The following is a 21,836-nucleotide window of genomic DNA, read 5'->3' as shown; positions in this document are numbered from 1 at the left end:
GTGAGTTTCCTTGAAATCACTCCTTATTTGAGTTTCTTCCCTTTCCTTCTTTAGTGTGTAGTGTCCTTTTTTTCCATCACATGTGGTTCTTATAGGCAGTCTTTCTACAACCAATTGAGTACCCAAAGCGGTATTTTTTCTCCATATTCTTTTATTTCTTAGAGTGAGTTTGTTATTGCACCGCTGCCAGTCCTGCGTCTCCTCACTGCTGGGTTTACTTAGGATTGTAGTCTCTGAATGGGTATAGAAACAGAGTGGGGTGGGGAAATGACAATGGCTGTCTCTGGAAGCAGGATTCATACCAAGTTTGGGGCTGGCCAGCCTGTTTCCTGATTGCTACAAACTGAGAAACTTTGAGCTGGGTGTGGAGAGAGGTGAAGGGCCAAACTGTTTCCCCACATACTTTCTGGCCAGCTGTGCCAGGGTTCATTTGTCCATGGACATGTTTCTCTTTCTCTCTCCACTTACATTGGTGGTTAGTGGAAATTTCCTTAGACTTTTGCAACTTGTTATGATTCCAAGCAGGCCCTACTTTCTGTCTTGTCTTGTGTGTATCTTTATAGGTATTTTAAATGGAATTTGTGAAGTCATATCAGGAAGTGGTAGCTTGATGCCCTCTTAAACTAAATGGCATCTTCCTTCATCTTATAGTTTATTAATCTTTAAAAAAATTGTTAATCCCATTGGCACAGGGACCCTCTCTCCAGGCAGTCTTGGTTTCCATGGGATGAGTAACAGACATCTCTGATATTAGGTTGGCACAAAAGTAATTGTGGTTTTCGCCAGTACTTTCAATGGTGAAAACCGCAATTAGTTTTGCGCCAACCTGTAGAAAGATATTGGACAGCCTTTTATTAACATCCTTAGCTCAGCTCAACAAAGGGAGCTTGCCTCGTGATTAAGAATAAAAGGTTACAGGAAGTCTTTCCTCTACAAGCATTCAAGTTATTCCGTGATTTCAGAGCCAAAATGAAGTTAAAAAGTCAGCGCTAACATTTGTATGCTTAATTTTTAAAATGCTTAATTTCATAGTCTTTTACTTAAAAAAAAAACTTTTATCATGTTTACTCGCATGCTTTTATCATGTTTTTTGGTACTATCCTTTTGTCTCTCTTACCTTACATTTGAGACATTTCATTCTTCAAAAAAGTTTAATCTTTTATTTTGTTTTTGCCATTCATACTTCTTTTTCTTAAATGCCAAATTTTTAATCTTTATTTTCGGCCTTTTGGGTTTTGTTTCTTACTCTTTTTCATTTCAATTTATATTGCGTTACTTTTTTTATTTCTATTGTCTTAAGCATAATTCTCTGTACTATCTTTCTGCCGCCTCCCCCAACCCCCTCCACTGTGGCCCTTGACAATTTTTCGATTTTTAAAGGCTGAACGATATGTAATCCGCGGGTGACAGTAGCAATGAGCCGTGCCCATTCAACAATAGGGAGGAACGATCTTTCCATTTCCTCCCAGTAGTCGCTAAGTGATTTTGTATCTCTTTGTTTTACCTTGTTCCCTTAAATTATAACTTGGAGATACATTGATTAAAACTTTCCCAGTGTAGCAGTGATTTGCTTCTGGCAGATGGAAATGGCTTTTGGACAGCACATCCTACCTGTGTGAAAAGCTGATTGTTCTGAAATCCATGGTCTTGGCTCAGTGGAGAAACCGTGGCCTCTGGAGTCAGATACATGTAATAGTTCTGACAGGGAATAGCTGCATGACCATAAGCAAGTTTCAGAACCTTTCTTAAGGCTTTTTTTTAGTTCAGAAAGGCAAAAATAATATCTACCTTTTATGATTGTTTTAAGAAATAGGAGTAGTGCATATAAAACATCCTGCATGGTGCCTGGCCCATAGTAGTTACCCAGTTGTAGGACAAGCCAGGCCAGCCATGTTACCCAGAGGAACAGAGGTGAAGTGAATAGGTTATGCTTGGCAAAACGCTGCTGTAGAGGACTCTGGGTGTTAATAGGCCTGCTGGGAATGTCACATGGCCTGTGTTCATAGCCGGGCTTTTGACCCTGCTCCTGCTTCAGCTACCTGTAATGCTGCTTTATGTGCTTTGTTTCCAGTATACCACTGGTTCCCAAGCCCGGCTGCATATTGCGATTACTTGAGAAGGTTAAAAACCACCATTGCCTGGGTCTTGCCCTTGCCGATTCTATTTTAATTGGTCTGGATGTGGCCTGGACATCTGCCTTGTTTGTTTTGAAACAGGGTCTTGCTTTGTCATCCAGGCTGGAGTGCAGTGGCATGGTCTCGGCTCATGGCGACCTCCACCTCCTGGGCTCAAGCCATCCTCCTGCCTCAGCCTCCTGAGTAGCTGGGACCACAGGTGCACGCCACTACACCTGACTAATTTTTGTATTTTTTGTAAAGATTGGGTTCCGCCGTGTTACCCAGGCTGGTCTTGAACTCCTGGGCTCAAGTGATCTTCCTGCCTTGGCCTCCTGAAAGGTGGGGATTACAGGCATGAGCCACCGCACCTGGCCTTTTTTTTTTTTTTTTAAGCGCTTCCTGTGATTCTGGTGTGCTTCCCAGCTTGAAGTTGCACCACCTGCCTGCTTCCACCCTTCCCTTGTGGGATCCTGTCTATGGCTTGAACTCCCTGGCTGTTCTGTTGATCCCCCAGGTGATGCTTCCTCTGGTCCCAGCTGAAGGGAGGCTGACAGGATCCTCCAGCCTGTGCCAGCTTCAGCGTCTGCTGCATCTGTTTAGCAGACTGTTCTTTGGCTCTAGAAAGGGTTTAGTACTTTGGAAAAGGTTTATAAACTATTTGCCTTTGGAGGCCAAAGTCACCCCTTTGTGTATCAGAGCAGAGCTAAGACTGCTTTCCTGAGAGACCCTGGCCAGTGCTTTGTGCCACCTTCCTGTGGCTAACAATTTCCTTGATTTCCAATACAGATGCAACCCTTGCCTTTTGGCGAACTGTTAAGCAAATAAATCTGCCCTTATTTGGCAACATAGTAGACTGGTTGAACTTGAGTTTATTGCAGAGAATGGCACATCACATTTTTAAATTTTCGCCTCTTACTAGAAGACTAGTTCTAAGAGGTAACATTCCTGCAGTTAGCCTGAAATCCATCTCTATTCCTCTACAGTGCCTTTTTGAAATTTTGTTTTTTTGTGAGGTCGGGGAATACTTAACACTCTTCAAAAGGCGGCTGAAGGGGCAGGTAAACTGAAGCTGGTTGAAAAGGAGCTCTTGCTACCCCCGACTCACTCCTGAAGCCATTTCCTGCCCACCACTCGCACCCCAACCCCTTCTTTGACGTGGAAGGGCTCTGGGGAGACTTGGTTGATCCTCACTGCCTAAGCACTCTTGAGTCCTCACTCTTTTGACTGCTTGTAAAATAATTCTTCTGGTTTTTTTGTTTTATTTTTTTGGTGGTGGGGGAGTGTGAATGTGGCTTTCATAGTTGGATGTTATAAAACATAGTCATTTGGTAGTTGGGAACTTTTTATTTTTGTGATCTTGTTTTTAATTCTCAGGATGTTTGCAACACCAGTCACTTGAGAGAATCTCTGAGTCTTGGCGAGGGCTTTCTGAGGCTTCATGTATTCTTAGCAGCTGTTGTCTTCTGACTCAGAGGTTGATTTGCCTTTCCCCACGGACACTCTGGATCTTGTAGCTCCTCAAGCTTCCCTGTCTGCCGAGCAGATAGGAATTTTATTTCAGCCCCATTTCTTTTCTGAATATTATTTTTCATTTATCTTCATTTCCTCATCTATCTGTTTTCTTCTCTTCTAAAGTATGTATCTTTGTTAGCTCCATCATCCTTTTTGGAATGAGCAAGTATAAAAATAAGTAAATAAATAAGTAAGACCCATCCTGAATATTTTAAGAAACCACCGTTTTGCGGCACACTTGCTGCCTTGGTCTTAGCTCTGGGCTTTGCTGTCCTCTGGCAGTACTGCTGCATTGTCTTCTCTCCCCGCATCTGCCCAGCCGTCTGTCCCAGAGAGATTTTTCTGTAGCCCCTCATCTGCAGAGTCCGACAGCTCAGGGTCGAGGGTCTTTCTTAGCAGTAACCACCCCCTATGCTGCCGCCCCTCCATTTCCGGACCTGTTTCCTGTGGCTCCTCTCCTGTACTTTACACTTCAGCAGTTCTTGTTTCTGCCCACTCTGCCTTTGTTTATCATTTCCCGGATCTGAAGCTGTTCTCCTACTCTTTCACCTTTCTCTTCTCCGTAAACTGTGAAACCTCCACTGATTCCGTGCAGCGGGGTCGACCACTTCCTGAGTGTTACTTCCTCTCTTGGTGCATATATCTGGTTGCACTAACCGGGCTGCTGCTAGCCCGAAGGCACCTTTGTGCAAATTAGAAAAAGACACCCACACCTTCTTCAGGATACTTCATAGTACTTCCAACTGTTGGCAAACTGTCTTAATAAAGACAGAAATCTTTGATGTCTCTAATGTGCATGGTGCCCTGCAAGCGTTGTGCAGTGCATAGCTGTGCAGTTGTATGTGATAGATCTATGTTATCATTATTTGTTTAATTGTCTGTATCCCTTCAGGACTAAGGAAAATTCCTTATATCTTGATGCTGTTTTTATATTCTTACTGTCTGACCAGATCAGACCCTCAGTAACCGTTTGCTAAACAAAAGAAGGAATGAAGGTACAAATATGTATCTACCTTGTCTGGAAAAATAGCAGGAAAGGCATGCCTGCCAAGGACTTTTACACTGAACAGTAAGAATATATTTTAGCTCAGAGACACTGTTTTCACATTTCAATATTGCTTTAATTAGATATCTTAAAGCTGGTGTACCACAGTGGTTGAAAGAGCAGATGCTGGAGCTAGACTCCATGAGTTTGAATCCCCATTCTACCACTTACTCACTTATTAGTGCACCTTTGGGCATTTTACTTAACCTCTCTGTGCCTCAGTTTACTCATCTGTAAAATGAGGGTGATGATAATAGTTCCTACTTCGAAGGCTTGTGAGAATTAAATGAATTATGTAAAGTGCTTAGAATAGTAAAAGACACATAATAGTAAGGTATTAGGTATTATCAATATTGTTAAAAGTGTTAGGTATTATCAATATTGTTAAAGTTCATATATGGGTTTACTGTACTATGGTTTCTTTTTTACTGTGAAGTGCTGTTTTCACTCTGTCATGTACAGCTTTTATTGCTAGCATCTTGCTTCTGAGGGTCCAGCCACCTGCTGATTGGCCCCGTGTTTGTGCTGTGGTCAAAGCAATTGCTGCCTGCGGTTCTCCCTTGTGCACACCGGTTCTTTGGTTGCTGTAACAAAAAGTACATAGGACACAGACAGGAAACCCGTAGGCTTTGTTTTTTCTTCCTAATTTGGCAGAAGGGGGAAAAACCAGGGCCTTTCTCAGACAAGGCTTGTTTTAGAGCTTAAATTTAACTCCTTGTTCATGTTCTAAAGCTTGGGTTGGTAATAAATCTTGGCTGTATGAGACTAGAGAGAATTGGGCTTTAAAAAATGATTTTAATGTAAAATCTTTTCTAATTGCAGGACAACTTGCCTTTGCTGATTTTGAAGAGAGTTGTGCTATGATGTGGCAAAAGGTAATGGAATGTTCCAGGGCCAAGTTCCCCACTAAAACGTGCCAGGGTATTCTCGAGTTAGACAATAGAAGAAAGTCACTCCCTGAATAGTTACGGGCTTCTCCTGGTCTTTAGGGTTCACTTGTGCTTTAACTTCACAGGAGGGATGGGAGGGGCATTTTCTGCATTGTTTCCGGCTTTGTCTTTCTCTCGTGTCTCATGCCGGCGTTGGAAGCTGTAACACTCTGGGAACGTCTGCATAACCCAGTCTGGCTGCCTCACCCTGTTGAGCTCTCTTCAAATTAAGCAAGATCTGACTAATACATTCTTCAGAGATGCTCTGACCATTTTCATTATGAGAACTAAATGGCTTTTCCCAGATCACATTACTGTAATTGACTTTACACTCATTTTGATACTCTTACATATTATAGGGCACTAGCTAGAACTCTTACAGCAGTTGCTGTACATTTGTTTGTGGTTTCAACAGCCTTTTCTTAGTTGAACAAAACAGCATATAAGCAGATAATACAAAGATGATCTAAAATGTCACCCTCCTTCATTTGTTAAATTGATCAAAGCCCTTTATATACATAAACCTGGATTAAATATTTTAGTATAGAACTGGTCACCTGTAGCCTGATTCAAGGGTATGTTTAGTTACTAGTTCTCAGAAAGAATGTGTCCCTGAGGAACTTCCTCCAACAGGGTTTCTATGGATTCCTTTACATTCAGTTTTCAGAAATGATGGGTAGACAATTAGTTGTTACTCTGTGTTCTGGAAGGTGGAGAAGCAGATGGTGAGAATGTGTTCCAGCCAGCAAAGGAACTCGCATTATACCTAACTTTTCTGCACTGTGTTACCTCTGACCCCTTTAGGACACATCAGAGGCTTTGTTTTGTGAAAGGAGCACAATTAAAATCTAAGGTTAAATCTTCAAGTAGGGACACAGACACGGAGTTTTTTCCTTTATCTAAAACCGGGATTTCCATGTCTGTCCAAAATCTCTATTCGTTTTGGAGAAATGTCAGCAAAGACAGACAGGAATTTACCTAAATCTCACTTAGGGTTGGGATGTGCTGATGGTCAAAGCAAACTGAAAACCCACAGAAATAATTTGATTCACAAATGCATTTTGTTAGCAATTTTAAAAAATTGGTTGTCAGCATTTAGAATCCAGGCAGTTTCACATTTAAAAAAAAAAAATCAGATTTCTGACCCCTCTTGAAAAACGGAAAGATCCATTGAGACTGGGGCCACACAGCCACAGTCAGCGGGAGCCAGGTTGAAGCTGTCTTCTTGGCTGGGCCTTACGTCCTTGTCTTTGCAGTGTCTGCTGTCTTTTATGTGACCTGTTTGGCCCTGTGGGCATTTGAATTGTGACCCCTCTCCTGTCCTTTCCTGTCCTACTCCTATAGCCCACGTCTTACTGTTTTATGGTCAGGTATCTTACACTTTTCAGAAAGCCTCAGGCCGCTGTGAGCAGTGGTTATGGCCACCAGGAAGGAGGAGAGTTGGCTCCAGGGAGTCCACTGCTGCTCCCAGCCCCACCCAGGCCTTCAGGGGACAGGAGCTAAAGCCAGGGTGGATGTGGTGTGCTCTATTTGCTGAGCTGGCATCCCTCCATCTGTTCATTCAGCCTGAAAGTCATAACCAAGGTTTCCTCATCCCAAGGGTGGGGCATTTTTCAAAATACGAAAGAAAGGAGCCAGTGACAGCTCCAGCCCATTTGCAGGCTTATAAGGACCAGCCATTGCCACAAAGGATAAGCTTCCTGTTTACCAGTTGGCCTGAGACAAAGTGGTTGTGCTTCCTGGCCACGCGGGGCTTGGCACACAGTCTGGGCTCTGTCTGTCAGGATGGTGGGCTGAATGCTTGCTCTGTGCTGGGCCGGCTGGGGGCGGCAGGGCCCCCACAGCATGGGTCCTGGACATGGGCCACTCTCGAGAGGGCACCCTCAGAAGGGCACTCAGTTTGGCTCCAGAACCAACCCTGGCATTTGGAAAGGAAGCAAATGAGGGAGGGCGGTCTGGCCTCCTTGCTGACTTCCTTAATGCTTCTTTCCTTGAGGGGCCCACGCCAGGCAAATCCCCTTGGCACAAAACAGGGAATCCTACAATAAATTTGTATCTTTTGTTTTTAAGTATCCAGGAAGCGGGCAGTCAATTCCTCTGAGAATAAAGGTCCTTTTCGGCGGTGTGTTCGGTACTGGGAGCTTTGCCCTTGTGTATTACCTCATACAAAGTAAGTATCCTGCAAGCCGCCTGCGGCCTGACTTCCTCCTAGCTATCCTGCTCCTGCTCCTGCTCCTCCATCAGAGGAAATACTTGAGATGCTTTCTTTAGATTAGAGAAGGAGGAGAGGGTGATTTTAAAGGCTAGTCCACCATTTCATTGGCTGTAGCTTCCTCTGTATCCTGTAATCTCAGTTTTTCCAGGAGCAACGAGTACAAATAAAAGGACTAGGACTCATTTGCATAAGAAGCCTAGCAAAGCATGATGGGCTTTCAGTCCAGTGCACACACAGTGGCTCCATCAAGATTCTGAGATTATATAAAGAAAGGACAGAGGGAAGGGGAATACCAGATGGTTCACAGGTGGGGAAAGCTGTGAGTATGTGTCCAGTGTTGTCAGCCTTCGTTGCACTTTCATTCTCTGCTGTTGATTTAATGGAGGAGGGACCACAAGCAAGGGACTCTGACAGGGGCAGAAAATAAAAGCAGAGACCACGATGGCAAAATCCCGACACATGCAGCTTCCAGCCCCACTGCACTCAAATTTGAATTTGTAAAGACAGGCCACAATTACTGTCAGCAGCCAGGACATTTAAGGTCATTTTAATGCTACTGGTGGCAAAGCGGCAGCAGTTTTTTCCAGACTGACTTTTTTAAGGCCCCTTTATCCCCACCCAGCTTGACTCTTCATCCACTCTGCAACATTTTCACTTCTTCCCAGGATGTGAGTGTCACCAGCAGACAAGCAAACAGGCTCCAGTGTCCTCTGCAGCCTTTCGGCACCTTCCTGCAGAGTTGGTGAAGTTGCTGAGTCTGGAGGGGGCTTGAGATGAGCATTCCCAGGAATGATTCAGACTGAATAATTTGGCCTCCTCTTCCCTCTGCCAAAGGACAGGGGCAGGACATGAGAGGAATGGGTGCATTTTTGGGTCAGGGTTCAGCCTTCTGGTGTGACAGCCTTTTTCCCTTAGGAGGCTGCTAAGTTGGTGAGACCTGGGCACTGCAGCCGACTGCCTGGGTTGAATGGTTGAATCTTGGCTCCAGCTCTTGACCAGCTATGTGGCCTTATGGGGGAGTCTGTCACCTTTCTGGGCGTTAGTTACCTTATTGGTGTGATGTGTGGTAATGTTAGTGCCTGTGCATGAGGTGAGAATTGAATCTTACAACATGAGAGCTATTGAACATTGTGAGATGTGTGAAATATTGAGAACAGTGCCTGGCCATAGAAATCACTCAATAAAGATTAACTGTCTGGACTCTGCTTCTGTCCCTTCTTTTCCTATCATGGCTGGCACCGCGTTCATTCCTGTGGTATTCCCTGTATCCCTGTTCCTGGGAAGCAGCCGAGGAGGGGGATTCCCTTGGCCTCTCCAGGGTCAGGTCACCTTTCCCTTCATTAGTGTGATGGGACCTTCAGAAGGGAAGCACTTTCTGTGGCCAAACTGAACAGCCTGCTTGGGAAGCCTGCCTGTGGTCCCTCCTTCGGGCAGTTGATTATTAGAACTTACAGCTTCTGGGAGGTGCTGCCCGGAGTTCCCGGGTAGCCTGTGGGCTCAGAATGATTCCTGAGACTGAGAGCAGTTTGACTTGAAATGTTGGCTTAAATGTCGATGAGTGAACATTCTCATATCCTGTTTCTTGGCCTGAGGGTTTTGTTAATGTTGTAGCCTATTTTACGTCTCATGTTAGTGGAATAGGCAATGTTGAGAAGTCAGGTGTCATGACTTCTGGCCTCGGCTTTGCCGTGGACAAGCTGTGTCACTTTGAACAAGTCATGGAATCATAGGACTTTAGAGGAAACTTAAAGACTTGAGAGGAAACTTAGGGAAGAGCTGATCAAACCGCTTAGGTGTAGAAATAAGGCAATGAGTGAGGGTAGAAATGAGGTGAAGCAGAAAGGGTCTGCTTGAGGTCAAGGCCTAAGGTCATCTGCACATCCCTGCAAAACACTGCCTGCCAGTGCTTTGGTTTTTGAGTCTGTAAAATGGACAGTTTAGAGTAGATGGTCCTAATTATTCGTCCATCCACAAATTTCATGTTTCTGTTTCTACCCTGTACATCAATTGTATTATTTAATTTTCTTTGTAGTAGATTCTACCTGACCAAGTTCAACAAGGAAAATAAGTGTGTCTTTCGTCCTTAGAGTTTCATTCCAGGGGTTTATATTACAAGTTGGCAGTGGAGCAGCTGCAGAGCCATCCCGAGGCACAGGAAGCTCTGGGCCCTCCTCTCAACATCCATTATCTCAAGCTCACCGATAGGGAAAACTTCGTGGACGTCGCTGATGCCAAGGTAACGTGCTTTCCCTGCGAACTGCAGGCTGGTGCCTGCTGAAGGAGAGGAGAGTCTACTGTCTCCTGGAAAGTCTTGGAGTTAAGGATTTGGGATGGGAAAATCCACTAAGTAAAGCTAGGTTTAGCACCTTTAAAAAAAGTTTTTTTATTATGGATTTTAATGTTTATATAAAATATATTTTATATTATAGATATATTTCTATATACTTTTCTTCCATTCTGGGGAATTGATGTGGCAGGGAATGCAGTGGGTATGCAGGGAATGCAGTGGGTATGCAGGGAATGCAGTGGTATGCTACTACCATCTTGAATTGAAGGTAGTAGAGAAATGACCAGTGGTGGTTTGCTACCATGTTGGCTTTGATAGCTCTCAGCACTTTGGGAGGCTGAGGTAAGAGGATTGCTTGAGCCCTGGAGTTTGATACCAGCCTGGGCAACACAGCAAGACCCTGTCTCTATCTCTCTTTCTCTCTGCCTGCCTATCTATCTATCTATCTATCTATCTATCTATCTATCTGTCTGTCTGTCTGTCTGTCTGTCTGTCTATCAATCAATCATCCATCTATCTATCAATCATCTACCTGTCTATCAATCAATCATCTATCTATCTATCTATCTGCCTATCAATCAATCATCTATTTATCAATCATCTATCAATCATCTATCTATCTGTCTATCAATCATCTATCAATCAATCATCTGTCTATCAATCAATCATCTATCAATCATTTAGTCTGTCTAGCTCTCTATCTATCTATCTATCTATCTATCTATCTATCTATCTATCTATCTATCATTTAGCCAGGTATGATAGTGCACACCTATAATCCCAGCTACCCAGGAGGCTGAAGCAGGAGGATCACTTGAACTCAGGAGTTGGAGGCTGCAGTGAGCTATGATCATGTCACTGCACTCCACCTTGGGTGACAGAGTGAAACTGTCTCTAAAATAAAAAAAAATGAGAAAGCATCTGTATCCAGTCAGTGCGCATTCAAATGTAACCAAGTCTTTAAACTTTGATTTTTAAAGTGTATTTATTTACATTGCTTCCACAGTATACCAACCCATTTTTTTTAGCTGTAACTTACCTTTTTGTACTTGATCACACTCACTTGCATGTAAAATGCATTTGTTCTTCTGTTTAACAAACATATTTTGAGTATATACCCTGGTTTGAGGAATGATTCTAAGCTATGTGGGGAATAGAGGTGCAGAAGGCTTTTGGGGTTTTATAGTTGAAAATTCCTGAGTAAGACAGGGTGATGCAAGCCCTGTCACTGTTATGCAGGCCTAGGGGGAGTGGCTGGAGGCCTGGGAGACGGCTGTGAGGACTTTGAATGGTGGAGAGGAACACCCGGCTGAGGAGCAGCATGCCCCGGGAAGGTTGTCACTGTGTCCCCTGTCAGTGTGATATGGCAGTGGAGGCACAGGTGGGCGAGGTGGGTGTGGGCAGGTAGGAGAGGCCGTGGCCACCAGGGGGCCACAATGTCATCTTGGAAGGTGTGTGCTTGACTCTAGCAGCAGAAGCCCGTAAAGTGTTGGAAGGATAAGAGTGAGGTGATCTGACCTACATTATTTTTTGTTATTTTTAGTATGTTCTTAATGGACCTAGCTCTAATGAGACTTTTTTTGAACTACAAAAGCAATTCATGCTCTGGTATTCTGATTAAAATACTCGGTTTTAAAAGAAGGTATGTTTGTGTAGATTGGTGATGTCCAGGGACTGGCTACAGTGAGCCACCTTTATGAGAGAGACGCAGCCACACTGGTGTGCAGTGGTGAGAGCATGAACCAGAGGTGTGGCCTGGAGAAGCAAAAGATGGATGTGAAGGCATCGTGGCATCCAGGTGACAGAACTTGGTAACAGTCATGTATCAGGAGTGGGTGGGTCGGAGGTGATGCTCCAGTGTCCAGCATGGATGTGAGTGGAAGGACGGCAGTGACACCGCGTGAGAGAGGACACGTAGGAGGAGCACAGGGAAGGGCTGGGCATGTGTGGAGTGCTCACTCTGTGCCAGGCCACTGGATTGCTCCCATGGTGTGGCGGAGCCCGTCTGTGCTTCCTTGTCTTTGGTCACTTGGCTAGACCCCAGCAATCCTGAGAACCTGGAAAAGCCAGCAGGTAGGTCTGGCTGTTGCATTTCTCTCGGCTCAGAGCACAGAGCCCAGCTGTAGCGCTGAGGAAGTGGGTGCCAAAGGCGCCTTTGCCGGGGCTGGTTGATGCAGCATCCATGATCTGGTGCTCCAGGAACCCCAGTGAGAGTAGGGTGAGGCCATGGTTGTTTTGGTGGGAGCTTTGTTCTGTCCAGCTTTCACTTTGGCCCCAGTGGTGCTGAGAGGGTGCCTTCCTGGGCTTCCCCACATCCCTGGGGCCTTGGCCATGCTGTGACTATGTTGGCTGTGGTGCTAGGTTCTGGCTTCTACTGCTGCCAAATGCTGTGACTCTGCAGTGACAGGAGTTCAGAGTCTGCTGCATCACAGCCACCCGGAGCCTCAGTGCATGCCTTCCAATTTGTGGACTATTTTTGACATTCTGTCAGGGTCCTTACTTTCTTTATAATCAGCTGTAAGGATGCTTGTATACAGCATATGCCCTATTATCCCAAATTCCTTTATTTGTAATTCTTACAGTTTTTCCAGAGGTGAGATGTTTCAGTTGTTCATGAAGTAATTATATTGGGATTTTTTCTAGAGTGTGTGTGTGAAATAGTAACCAGTGACCAACTTTTGCTTTACCAGAACTCCTGCTTTAATCTTTGGCAAGGTCGGGCTGGGTGAAGGAACCAACCTGTAAAGTGTCACATCTACACACGGAAGCACAGCTGTGCACAGTTCAGACATTGGCCTCTCAGAGTTTGCTGTTCTTCAGAATCCTTCTTGCTTCTGCCCATTTCTTTCTCCTTCCTTTTTTTTTTTTTTTCTTAAAGCATCCAGAGATGCTCAGTATATACTCTGTTGCTTAATTCTATAATCTCTGGAGAAAAGCTTTAGCTTGACTCAAACAGTGGGACCCTGAAGATTTGTTTTTATTTTTTATTTTTTATTTTTTCTTGAGATGGAGCTTTGCTCTGTTACCCAGGCTGGAGTGCAGTGGTGTGATCTCGGCACACTGCAGCCTCCACCTCCCAGGTTCAAGCGATTCTCCTGCCTCAGCCTCCTGAGTAGCTGGGACTGTAGGTGCGCACCACCACGCCTGGCTAATTGTTTGTATTTCTAGTAGAGATGGTGTTTTGCCATATTGCCCAGGCTGATCTCGAACTCCTGGCCTCAAGTGATCCACCCGCCTTGGCCTCCCAAAGTGCTAGGATTACAGGCGGAAGCCACCATGCCCGGCTAAAGATTTGTTCTTGAAGTGTGACTAGTTGGCTGCCTATTCACCTGAGTTATGGAGCCATGTTCCAAATCCTGTGCCTGCCTTCAGGTGTGTTTAAAGGAAAGAAAGAGTTTTGGAAAGCACAAATGTGTACCTCAGTAGTTTCTTCTCTTGGTGGCAATTTGGAATGGGTGGGATACTCCCCGCCCCCACCCCCACCCCGCCCCCGCTCCGGGAGGTATCTTTGGCCATTACCGAGGACACGGGAAGGCACTCTGGGAGGTGCCTGTCTCATGGCAGGCTTCCTTATTACTGTGCCTGTGTCTCCTTCGCGAGGCTCATAGCTTCTTTGGTTTTCGTGAGAAACCAAAAACATCGCATTCACTATTTTTTTTTTTCTAAATTGGAGTGTAATCAAACAAGTGCTTAGGGGCTGTCAGGCCGACTGCCTGGGCACGGGCATGGCAGCACCTGGCAGCACGCTGTGGTGCGAACCCAGCCTGTGGTGCTGGGAATGAAGGAGAAACCCAGGACTCCGTGTCGTCTTTCCCAGACAAGCCTTCATGTATTATATTTTCCTTAAAGCCTGTTCTTTAGGGTCCAGGTCAAAATATGTACCAATTTGCTGGCAGTAGGTTCCTCTTTAAAACAGTGAATTTTCTTTTGGTATTTTATTATGAAAAATTTCAAATGTACAAAACAGATAAAAGAATTTATACTGTGAGCACCTATAGCTGGTACCTGGATTCTACAGTTAGCATTTTGCTCTGTTTCCATGAGTCTATAGTGTTATTTTGATGGATTACAAAGTAATTTTCAAACATTATACATGTAAGCACGTACATCATTAAGTGGAGTTTAATATTTGTTATGGTGCCTAGTTTTGTTTTTTTTTTTTTTTTTTTGAGGTAAAATTTACAGTCTGTGAAAGGCACAAATCCAAGTGTCCTATCTCTGATGAGTTTTAACAAATACACCCAGTCGTGTCACTCAAGCCGTTATCTAGATGTAGATTGCTCCCAGCACCTGAATTCCCTCGTTTCCTACCCAGTGGGTTCCTTCTCACATCTTCCAGCTCTACCAGAGGCAGTCACTTTTCTTTTTTTTTTTTTTTGATGTTTGAAAATTACTTTGTAATCCATCAAAATAACAGGTTTCCAGCATAGTTTAGCCTGTTGTAGAATTAAAATAAATAGTTATATACTCCTGCTGTGTAAAGCCCTTTGACTTGGCGTGTTTTTGATACTCATCCATGTTGCTGCGTGTGTCAGGAGTTTGCTCCTTTTTAACAGTGGACTTTTGAGCGATCATTGGAAGTAGGATCATAGGAGGCCTCCTTGCCAAATGCAAAGACTGCCATTGACCTTACCAGCCAACCAAAGAGGGGCAGGACATTTGGAAAATCAAGTGGATTCTCCAGCTGGGCTGTTAGAAAACAACTCACTTCTGTGGAGAATCACTGGATTTTATAGGCTTAGCTCTAGAAAGCATCATTTTGTCATCATCTTCTGAAATGACAATAATGTATCGAATTACATCTCTCCTTTCTGTCATTTTACACCACAGTTGAAGATTCCTGTCTCTGGATCCAAGTCAGAGGGCCTTCTCTACGTCCGCTCCTCCAGAGGTGGCCTCTTTCAGAGGTATCCTGGGAAGGTGACGGCAGTCCGGGGGGTGGGAGGAGGACTTCCTGATGGAAGCAACCCCGACTCTGTTTTCATTTGTTGGTAAATTGCTGTGGGCATAGGAAGAACTGTTTTTCAAGCTTGAAGCTGAAAGCTTCGTGGCCTGGGCAGCAAGCCAGTACTGTGGCTCTTAGCTGAGTCCGGTTTATCCATACAGTCTACTGAATTGCCCTCTCCTTATATGCCGTTGAATTCATAAAACTTTCCAGTTATAGTGATCTAGGTCTGTCATAATTTGATGCTATGTTACAGCTTCTCACTTCACTGCCTCGATTGTTACAAATGAATAAAGGGCATGGATTCTTGTTCCAGAATTTATTCATCACATTCTTTGCATAAGCTCTCCACCCCTTAATTGGCTTTGCTTGTCTGGTTGCCAGTAGCTACATCCACTCACTTCCCCCACGGGAAGCCCCTCTCATAGATGCTTGCTGTTTAGCCAGGCTGTGTTTTAATTCCCAAGGACAAAAGGAGCAGGCGGGCCCACCTAGCTCACCCTGGGCTCACTGACCTCTGAGCCTGGGATTAGTGCACGAGCTGGCTGGATTCCATGCCAGGAACTGAAGGTCAGTGTGAATTAGGAAATGAGAAATAAACTGCTCCTTCTCCTTCCTGGTGTCCCTTCCATTCGCCTGTCATTGTTAAGCCTGCCTCGAAGTCGAAGCTGGTTAAATAATGAGAGCCCATGGTAGAATGTTACGAATTGTGTTGACACAGCACTCACACAAAATGTTTACAAAAATTTAAGGCATTATTCAAAACAACTGCTTTCTGCACCCCTTTTTTTGACTATGGCCGTTGCCTCAGTGTTCATAGATTAGAGATACTGTACTTCTGGTTTCTCTCAGGTGGCACCTTGACGAGGTCTTTTTAAAGCTCAAGGATGGTCAGCAGATTCCTGTGTTCAAGCTCAGTGGGGAAAACGGTGACGAAGTGAAAAAGAGTAGAGACGACCTAGAAGACCCAGCAGGCCCAGCGTGCTTCTAGTCCATCCTTCCCTCATCTCTACCATATGCCCACTGGGGTGGTGGCCCATCTGAGTGGCAGACACTCCTGCAACCCAGTTTTCCAGCCACCAGCGGGATGATTGTATGTGCCAGCACATGGTAATTTTGGTATAATTCCAACTTGGGCACAACGAATGCTATTTGTCATTTTTAAACTGAATCCGAAAGAAACCCCTATTACAAATTTAAGATAATTGATTTGAAAGTGCTTTGTATAAAAAAGCAAATGATAAAAGGAATCAGAATTAATGAAATGTTTGTTGATCTTTGCTGGTTCTCATTTCTTTCCTTTCTCTTCCTCTTCCTTTCCCCTGGAATTTTCAGTCTTCATGACAAAGCCTGAAGCTCAGTAGTACTGAAGGGATTTTTTCTAAATTATTGACATGAGAATGATGAGGAAGACCAGTTTGGTTTTTCACTGTACCTTGAATTCATGTTGTTAAGTAGCTTGTGGACATTCTCCATCACTTTGGAATATTTTGTTTGCATTTATTTCTATTTCAGATACCAACCATCTGCCCGGTTGAAGATTTGCAAAATAATTTTTATTCCAAACATTTTGAAAGCTTAGAAAATTTGTGTGTGTACATATACACATAAAGTTAACTTAGGAAAGTTAGTTTGAAGGTAACAGCATCTGGCTGGGGGTGGTGGCTCATGCCTGTAATCCCAGCACTTTGGGAGGCCGAGGCAGGCGGATCACCTGAGGTCAGGAGGCCTGGCCAACATGGTGAAATCTCGTCTCTACTGAAAATACAAAAAAATTAGCTGAGTGTGGTGGCAGGTGCCTGTAATCCCAGCTACTTGGGAGGCTGAGGCAGGAGAATTGCTTGAATCCAGGAGGCAGAGGCTGCAGTGAGCCAAGATTTCACCATTGCACTCCAGCCTGGGCAACAAGAGCAAAACTCTGTCTCAGGAGAGAGAGAAAAAAAAAAAAAAGGAAAGAAAAAGAAGGAAAAGGGAAGGAAAGGAAAAAGCTAACAGGTTCTTACCTATTTGCTTTCCAAACAACTTAACTGCATGTTAGATAATCGTATCCTTAGGTTTTATTAGTCTTATAAGGAAACATATTATAAAGCAAAAGAACTTCCTTCTGGGCACCAGAGCCTACAAAAACAGAAATCTGGTATCTGTGCTTTGAAAAGGTCAGTTTAACCCTCTTAGCATTTGCAGGCTTAATGCCATTGTAGTTGTCCACAATGAAGGACAGCCATGAGCTCTCTTCCTACATTCTTAATACTCAGTGAAGAGAAGCCTCTCAGAAAAAAAGAAAAAAATGAGCTTAAACATGCTGGTAGAATATGAGGTCTTCAGGTGTTACAAGTTATCTCTATTCTGGAGTTGTTTCTTTAAAAACATGTTTGTGTGTTCTTTGAGTAGATTATACAGTGAAAAGTCTCCCCCTGAGAGCGCTTTTGTCAGTGTGTTTAGATAAATATTCCAATCTCTACAGTCTTTTAAAATAAATGGCAGAGCATTGTACAGTTTTGTGCTTTTGCTCTTTAAGTTACACACTGTCCTATTGTGTGTATGTTGTGAATTTATGTGTTGCTTGCTGTCTATTCTCTGACAACTTCTACTTCATTTTAGTGTTTGAATTTTTTTTTGTTTCTTTGCTATGGCCAAATTATAGAAAACCAGGGCTCAGGTTGGCCATCTGTTCTGAAGTAAAAATAAGTGTAGAGTTTGAATTAATGAAGAGGCTTTTCTAATCCACCTGATAGGAAATAGTATTATGTAGTGAATAGCTCCTTGATTTCTATTTGAAAGCCGCCATCTTGGGTGTTCTTTCTCTTCACATTTACTTCCTGTGCACTTAATGCCTTCACGGGTGATTCTGAGCAGGCTGGAACTTGATCATTGCAATAGACACTGTCTTTCCTGTTCTTTGAGGATAGCAATGATGTGCACTTGCAGCCCACTGTTTCCTGTAGATCCATTAATCACTGTGACTCAGCCATTGACTCCACTAACTACCTTAATGATGTCTTGGATAATGCATCAGAGGAAAAGGTGACTTTTTGAGGAAGGGCCCCCAGTGCATCCCATAAAGAGACAGGATAGCCCAGAGACCAGAGAAAGGGGTTTCCTAGAATGATACAAACTGTAGACGTGAAGACTGCAGGAGAGGGATCACAGCCAACAAATGGTAGCGTGACTCCTACGTGCTTTACTATAGAAGAGGCTGCAGGGCCTCTACCCGCAAGTTCCTTACCAGCTAGTGTGCTGGGCGGATGGGCAGGGGCTGTGGAGAGTATTATAATACTGTGCCAAAAGAATTTCAAGCTCTGGTGCTAAAAATGATGTAGAAAATAGAGATATCAGTTAGGAGGAATCTAAGAGGCTGTCCGGAGGCAGTAGTGTCCCTGTGGGCCTTGAAGTCCAAGATTTTGATAAGCAGACATGATGGAGAGCACCCTGCAAGTGGAAAGCACAGCATGAAGAGAGGCCCCAGAGCGGGCAGGGGGGAGTTGTGCCCCAGAAATAAGAAGCCCAGTTTGGACAGCGTGTAGATGAGCGTAGGTAAAGTAAAAGAGAGGCCTGGAAAGGTAGGTTGGCCACAGTGTGTGACTGCCAGTGTTGACATTTGCATACAATTTGTGGCCATCAAAGATTGGGGGTAAGCACGTGATTCTACTGCTAACGAGGTTTCAGAGACTGTGCTGAATGTGTACTGACAAGACCTGTGTGACTTTCAAGTAAGTCACAGATTTTACCGTCTTCGTTCAGTTTTCCTAGAATTAGCCTCCTCTTGCCTGTAAACATTCCCTATTCACCAACCCAAGGACTTGCTAATACCTGATAAGGTTTTATTACTCTGAGTTTTGGTAAAGTTTGTATATAGCAACAATGAAACTGAAATTACATATACACCAAACAGCCAGAACTTAGTTCCTTCTGTCCTCTGGCCACCAGCAAGGCCAGGAAAATGCTCAAGAAGCAGCAGTTGTGAAGGGTTTTCCCAAAGCAAGCAGCTTTGGAAGTGGCTTTAGGCCACTTGACTCTGGCATTTTCAGTTTGTCCATCTGAAAAATATGAATAAATATTTACCAATCACTTGCCTTACAGGTGAGACAATGTTTATACTGCTCATTGGGATGCTTGGACAAAAGATGCTGTTTACACAGGAGGCTCAATGACGGGGGCGGTCAAGAAGGAGGTGAGAGGGTGATAGGAGAACCTCGTCTCCACCCACTAGAAGATTCTTGCCTCCTTAGTAATGCCCTCCCGGTTCAGGCATGCTTTTTGGCAGAGTTGCTCAGTTGAAAGCACTGTCAGGAATGTGTACAGAAAAACTGCGCCCACTTTATAATCCAGGGCAGAAAAGTAGGAAATGAAAATATTAAAAACATGCCTCTAAGACACGGGTTGGGTGCAGAAGTGAAATCTGACTTTGCAGGAGAGAGTACTTTTCATTCCTAAATTATCTTCCAAATTTTTTTCCCCTTAGAGGAAATTTCCAAAAGGAATTTTTTTTAAGGAAATGTTTTAATTGATTTATCAGATCACATGAAGTGTGTTAACCTTTTATTATTACATAATAAGCTGTCAAGGCAGAAATTAGACCCCCTACTATACACCTATAACACTTTAACTTGAGCTACCACATCAGTCACCTTGCAGTCTTAATGACAAAGTAATTTTTCACTTCCAAATTATTTTTATGAAATGAGAAACTATAGACCTGTCTCCCTTATGAAGGTTGATGCAAATATTCAAAATAAAATATTAGTGAACTGAATCCAATGATATGTAGTGGTATATTGTATTATTTTTCACGAAATGAGTTGGTGCTTCTCCCTCTCAGTGCTCTTTCCTGTGGGAGGATTATACATCCCCTCGTTGAACTTAGGTGTGACTGTGTGGCTTGTGAGTGGAAGTGGCATGTAGGACTTCTGAGTAAAAGTTTTAAGTGCCTGCCCTTGGTTCACACTGTCCACTTTGCCTTCGTCCCTAAGATTGGTAATATTCCAGATGGTGGCTACTTCAAGGGCTTGGGGGCTGGGACAGCTGACCCACAGTGGGACATGGAGCGTAAAAGACACATAAACCCTTACAAGCCCCTAAGATGGGGGGCTATTTGTTACCCCAACTTAACCTAGTGCACCCTACTGTTAACAGTGACTAAGAGAGGTTTATTCCCGGAATGCAAAGGTGGTTCAATATCAGGAAATCCTGGAATTATTTTAACCTAAGACATGGCTTAGATCGAGGACTTAGCATTCAATTGGAGACACACACAAACCATTGATTGTAGAACATGTCCTCGGTGGTTTGACTGAGTCAGTAGTTATTTATAAAATTATATAAAAGTTATGTTTATATTTTGCAAACTAAGCTACTTTCTAGGACCACATTTTTAGAAAATTCACTATTCAAAACAAAGTAGAAGAGACAAGAAAGAATAGACGCACTTCTCCCTATTCCTCCACTAAGAGCAGCCTGGACTTGCATAAAACAAACATCAAACTACTGTGAAAGCTGAGAAGACCGAATGGAAAGGAACTTCAGTACCCAAGGAATAACACAGCATTGACTTTCCTGGGTTTTCTTTTGCCTCATATTGGGCAAATACGAGGCACTGGAGAAACCAGCACCCCAGAAACACCAATAGGAGCCAATGGCTAAAAGCCTGGTGTCTCTAGCCCAAGGATCAGGACAGGGCAACCTAGAAAGATGGAGAAGTCTCGGACAGTAACTTCCCTACTCTATCCAAACACCGTGGAAAAACCCATGGCCCCAACCCCACAGCCTCACCAGCAAGGGCCAAGTGGGGAGCCTAGACCTTCTCCTTTGCCTGTTGCAATGAGGCCTCCCCAACCCCTGCTGGAGCGGGGTCAGAGCTAGCCCAGTAGGGCGCTTGGGACTTCTATCCCTGCAGGATGGTAATGAGGCCCACCCCCATAGTGTCAGTGGAGGCCATGTTGGGAGCCTAGACTTTTACCCTGACCCAGAGGAACAACTCCCCCCACTCCCATGGTATCAGTGGGGCCCACGTGTTCTAGTGGGAAGCTGCACTGAGCCATTCCTCCCTGCCGCCTGTACTCAAACGGGGCTCAGTGGTGAGCCTGAACCGTCAAACCCACCACATGCCCCCTTCACCCATGGGGGTGGTGTCAGAGTAGACCTACTAAAACATTCAAACAAGTCCAGGGTCTCAAACCCAAATGGGCAGAATAGAACAGAAAGCCATGCTCTTGTGCCAAGAACCAGGCAAATGTCAACCTGAATGAGAAGAGAGAGTTAACAGACACAAACACCAAGATGACACAGATCTTAGAATTATCTGAGAAGGATTTTGAAGCAGCCATCATTTAAAACTTCGGTGAGCAATTATGAACATGCTTGGAATAAATGAAAAAACAGGAAGTCTTAGAAGACAGCAAATCAAATGGAAATTTTAGAACTGAGAAAAGATTAAATGAAATAAAAATCTCGCTGGATGGGTTAAACAGCAGAATGAGGAGTACAGAGAAAAGAATCACTGAATTTTAAGATGAAATAAAAATCTGAGCAGGGAAAACAGACTGCGATTGGTACCTGTGGGCCTCTAGCTAAAGACCTAACATTTGAATCATGGGTCTAAGAAAGAGGAGGAGGAGGGTGGGGCTGAAACAGTATTTGAAAAAAATAATGGCTGAGAGTCTACAAATTTGTCAAAAACAAATGAACCTTTTATAGGCATATATACCTAGTTTTATTGTGTTTTACTTGATTACACTTTGCAGATGCTATGTCTTTCACAAATCGTGGGTTTGTGGCAACTGTCGAGCA

General features: G+C 44.0%; 1 protein-coding gene across 5 annotated transcripts in view; it reads left to right on the top strand.

Annotated features, from left to right (window-relative positions):
* Window positions 1–21,836, top strand: part of LOC105541929 (cytochrome c oxidase assembly factor 1 homolog) — a 123,433-nt gene that overhangs the window by 77,438 nt on the left and 24,159 nt on the right. The window contains exons 2-7 of one of the 5 annotated variants that reach the window (XM_011983210.1): window positions 3,492–3,591; window positions 5,497–5,549; window positions 7,674–7,773; window positions 9,906–10,054; window positions 14,936–15,012; window positions 15,903–16,330. In XM_011983210.1, coding sequence (XP_011838600.1) covers window positions 5,535–5,549; window positions 7,674–7,773; window positions 9,906–10,054; window positions 14,936–15,012; window positions 15,903–16,041 — 480 coding nt within the window. In that variant the 5' untranslated portion in view covers window positions 3,492–3,591; window positions 5,497–5,534 and the 3' untranslated portion in view covers window positions 16,042–16,330. Of the gene's footprint in view, window positions 1–2,383; window positions 2,457–3,491; window positions 3,592–5,489; window positions 5,550–7,673; window positions 7,774–9,905; window positions 10,055–14,935; window positions 15,013–15,902; window positions 16,331–21,836 lie in introns of those variants that run through there. The other 4 variants (XM_011983208.1, XR_001006401.1, XM_011983207.1 and 1 more) reach the window with 4 other exon arrangements.

The sequence above is a fragment of the Mandrillus leucophaeus genome, unplaced genomic scaffold (assembly GCF_000951045.1).
Source record: "Mandrillus leucophaeus isolate KB7577 unplaced genomic scaffold, Mleu.le_1.0 Scaffold248, whole genome shotgun sequence".
NCBI classification, from domain to species: domain Eukaryota; kingdom Metazoa; phylum Chordata; class Mammalia; order Primates; family Cercopithecidae; genus Mandrillus; species Mandrillus leucophaeus.
This window is presented reverse-complemented; position numbering and strand designations above follow the sequence as displayed.